At 38.6% G+C, this 4121-nt stretch overlaps 1 protein-coding gene across 1 annotated transcript in view; it reads right to left on the bottom strand.

Moving 5' to 3' along the window:
• Positions 1-4: 4 nt before the first annotated feature.
• The window catches only part of HELRODRAFT_172110 (hypothetical protein), a gene marked incomplete at both ends in the record, with an annotated part of 7906 nt that continues 3789 nt past the window's right edge, over positions 5-4121 (bottom strand). Inside the window, one exon of the mRNA XM_009018777.1 lies at positions 5-3788. Coding sequence (XP_009017025.1) covers positions 5-3788 — 3784 coding nt within the window. The remainder of the gene's footprint in view (positions 3789-4121) is intronic.

Below are 4121 nucleotides of genomic sequence, written 5' to 3'. Positions count from 1 at the left end.
TTTTCTACGGTTTTCTCGTTATACGTTGTCGTGGATTCAACTTATCACGCTGCTGATTTTGTTGTTGCTGCTGACGATGTTGATGATCGTGTTGCTTATATTTTCGATACTGGAAGCGATATCTTTTCAACTCACTTGATTTCGAATTAGAGGCATCTTTTTTAGAAGAATTTTTAGAGTTTAAATCAAAATTTTCCAAAAAAACTTCTCCACCATCATTGTCATCCTTAACAGTGAGATTTCTCGCAGTGTCAAAAGATTTCGTACTCTCGCGCAAACGCTTGCTGATACTTCGGTTCCATTCGCTGTTAGGATTACAGAAGTACTGATTCAACTGATCCAAGGCCAGTTTCTTGATATCAGAAACAACGCTTTCAGCCACGTCTGTACTTTTAGTGTTTTTTTCCTTTTTATGGTAAACATGTTCTAGCTGATGATTTAGTTTGTCTTTGTTATCTCCATCATCATCGTTATGTTTGTCGTTATCAGAGGTGATAGAGTCCACTCGATTTTCGTTGCTTCTTATATTATTGTCAGATGAACTACTCTGAGTGCTGGCGGTGCTGGCTGAAATGATGCTACTTTTGGAGCTAGCGTTCGCACTATCTTCGGTTTGTGACGAACTTGATGGCGACTTCCTTCGAGGTGAATGAAGTTGCAATACTGGCGAATTATTTTGCGAAGTTGACGATGATGAACTGTCGGTACCATCGTTCGTCGGACTCTTCACTGAATTTTTTAACCAGTTCAGAATTTTGGGCGAATTTGAGTATTGTTGTTTCAATTTATGTCGGGTCAGAATTTGCGAGCTGTTAGTTCTTGGGCGTTTTAGAGTTTGAAATTTTGTTGGTAGTTGCTGCTGGTCTAAATTATTAACTTGCCGTTGTAGTTTGTTGGCTCGCAGAGAACTTCTACCAAGATTTATAGCGTTTTTCTTATTTTTCGATTTCTCTTTCCTATTATTTTTAATTTTCAATCCGCGAATTTGAAGACGGTGGGAGCGTTGTTGCTGTTTTTGTTTCAGCAACAACTCCATCTGTTTGCACCTGTAATCCACCTCCTGTTCTCGCAGCAACTTGTTCTGCTCATGCTGCTCCCTGTACAAGTCTGTCAGCTTCCTCTCCATTTCTCGCGATATCATCTTCTCACGTCTCGGCGACAAAACAAGTTTCGATTTCGATTTCAAATACTTCGCCAACTCCTTCTTCCACTTGTTGTCGACCGTCAACTTGAGCGCGCCTCCATCTGAGTTTTCGGAATTCGTCGAGGCAGTGCTGGAATCTTCAACGGCAATCTCCGTGATTAAATTTTCTTTTGAAGTTGCGCTGCTGCCCTTACCTCCGATCCCAATTTTGACGGGATTTGTTGTAGCCAGTGTGGTTGCGCTTAGAGCCGCAGCAATTTTTTTAGCGATTTTTTCTGCCTTTTTCTGTTTTTTCAACAGTTCCGCTTCTAAGTATTTGTGCATGAACTCTTGGTAAGAAGTATTATTTTTATGTTTTTTTGAGTGGCTACGATTGGTAGCTGAGTCGTTTGAATCGCTTGTGAAGTCGCTACCGTCGTACCGACTGTGCGATCGAACACGCTTCCTCTGCAGCTTGTGTTTCTGTTTTTTATTTTCTGTATCAATTTCACTGTAAGCCTCGTCATCCTCACCTCCATCATCTTCATCACTGTTATTTTCATCATCGTCGTTGTTGTCGTCATCATCACCGTCATCACTACCATCATCATTATCATCATCGTCGTTTTCATCATCATCATCATCCTCATCATCCTCATCATCATCATCTTCTTTAACTTTCCTCTTCATCTCAGATCTTTCTCTCTTCTTTCTCCTCTCGCTCTGTTTGCTCCGTTTGATGTGTTTGTTGTGAGATGACTTATTACGGGAGTCATGATTATGATTGCTTGTATCGAATCTCGTGACGTCATCGTCGTCGTCATCGTTAATAAAATCATTTAAATGGTTACTACTATTAATGACTGCAGCAGTAGTTGAAGTTACTTTTGTGGCGACAGTAATTTTTGTAGCTCTCTTGCGAGTTCCGTAAGTCGAAGTAGCGGTAGTAACCGACCCGAGGAATGAGTTTCTGAGCCGGTATGTTGTCGATTTTGAGTCGATTTCTGTCGCTTCGTTAGCATATTCGTTGCATTCATTATTGCTCAGACTGTTGCTATTATTCTGTGATTGGTTGATGGATTGGCTGACGTCATGAATTGAATATTCATCAGTCATTTGTTCTCGCTTCAGGGCTGTGCACGCATTTATATGTGCGTACTCTGTCGCTTGGCTTGATTGATGGTAGCTGTATTGATGTTGCTGTTGTTGCTGTTGATGTTTTTGTTGCTGATGTTGATGTTGTTGTTGTTGTTGCATTAAATTTTGCAGCAATTGTTGAAAATGTTGTTGCGGTAGTGGTTGCGGGAAAATTTGTATCACATCTTGTTGATTTTGTTGTTGTTGCTGTTGCAGTTGCTGTTGTTGTTGCTCATCCAGATGATATTTTCTTAGATAATTTTGTTGCCGCCATTGGCTCTTGTCATCTTGAAATTGTTGAATTGTTAGCATTTGATTGCCCTGCTCAGTGTAGAGACCTTGCTCTTGATGTAACTCTTGTCCTTTCTGATGTAGTAGCTCTTCTAGATCTTGTCTTTGCAGATGTTTTTGTTTTACCTGCTGCTGCAACTGTTGTTGTTGTTGCTGTTGTTGCTGCTGTTGTTGCTGTTGTTGCTGCTGTTGTTGTTGTTGTAATTGTTGATGAAACAATTTTAATTTGCATTCATTGTTACCCACGTTTTGATATTTCAAATTGGCAGGTGGTTTTATCATCTTCAACAATTTTCTTTGCCGTCTCAATGTAAACGTATCCCTCAAACATTTCAACGAACGGATTTTTTCAACATTTTCTGGATTTCTCTCGCTCCTATGGTTAGTTTTTTCTAAAAATTTATCAAAATTTTCTTCATTTGCATCAAGATTTTTACATTTTTTAACAATTTCAATACGTTTATAGAGTTTTGATCGGTTGTTTGAGATGTTTTTTGGGCGGTAAAAAACTTTTATGGGGGAGAATTTTTGTTTTAAAATTGTTTCAATAGAATTTTTGAAAGGAAGTTTAGAGTCGGAAAAAATTTCGCTTCGTTGTTGATGTTTTTGTTGATGTTGTTGTTCATGATGTTGAGGATGTTTTTGTTGTTGTTTTTGTTGCTCTTTCAGTTGGTTTATGTTAGAGCAACTAGCATTTTTGTTGAATTTTCCGTCATACATGTCAACTCTTTTTAAAGGCTTGCGTCTTATAATGGGCAGGAGTACTTTTTTAATGTGTTCTCCAATTCTTTGCTGCTGCTGCTGTTGTTGTTGTTGTTGACATTTTGGTAGTTGATAACGTAGTTGTTGATGTTTTTGTTGACGTTGAAGTTGTTGTTGTTGTTTAAAAAATTTTCGCAATTGTTGCAATTGACGAAGAAATATTTCCAACTGACACGGCGATGAAAAGACTGGAAAATTATCTCCCTCCCCATTGGCTACGCTGTGAAATTTTGATCTGTTGACATGTTTCCAATGTTTCAATGTTGTTGTTGATGACGTCGGTGTTGTTGTTGTTAATGTTGTTGCTGATGTTGTTGATGTTGACGTTCTAGTAATTGGTAATTGATTTAGTTGAGAGGTTTTGAGGTTCAACTGCCTATGTCCGATTGACGGAGATAAATTTGTTGCCATTTTTAACTTTTTTATGCGCTGCTGTTGTCGTTGTTGCTGCTGTTGTTGCTGCTGTTGTTGTTGTCTTTGTTGATGATAATGTTGTTGTTGATGTTGTTGAAAATACTGATGATGCTGTTGCTGAAGATGATAATAATAATTGTACAAGATGTTGTGACAGTGAATCGGATTATTTTGCTCCGTTTGTTGTTGTTGTTGTTGTAGCTGCTGAAGTTTTTGTTCTTGCTGTCTTAGTTGATTTCTTTCTTGCGGATAACAAAAAGGGCATAGTTTACAAGATGTAGTAACCACAATAGCAGCCGCAACAGCAGTAGTAGTAGTAGTAGTGGTAGTAGTAGTGGTAGTAGTTGTGGCAGTAGTAGTAGTAGTAGTTGTGGCAGTAATAGTAGTAGTAGGG

The sequence above is a fragment of the Helobdella robusta genome (assembly GCF_000326865.2).
Source record: "Helobdella robusta unplaced genomic scaffold HELROscaffold_22, whole genome shotgun sequence".
Taxonomy (NCBI): domain Eukaryota; kingdom Metazoa; phylum Annelida; class Clitellata; order Rhynchobdellida; family Glossiphoniidae; genus Helobdella; species Helobdella robusta.
This window is presented reverse-complemented; position numbering and strand designations above follow the sequence as displayed.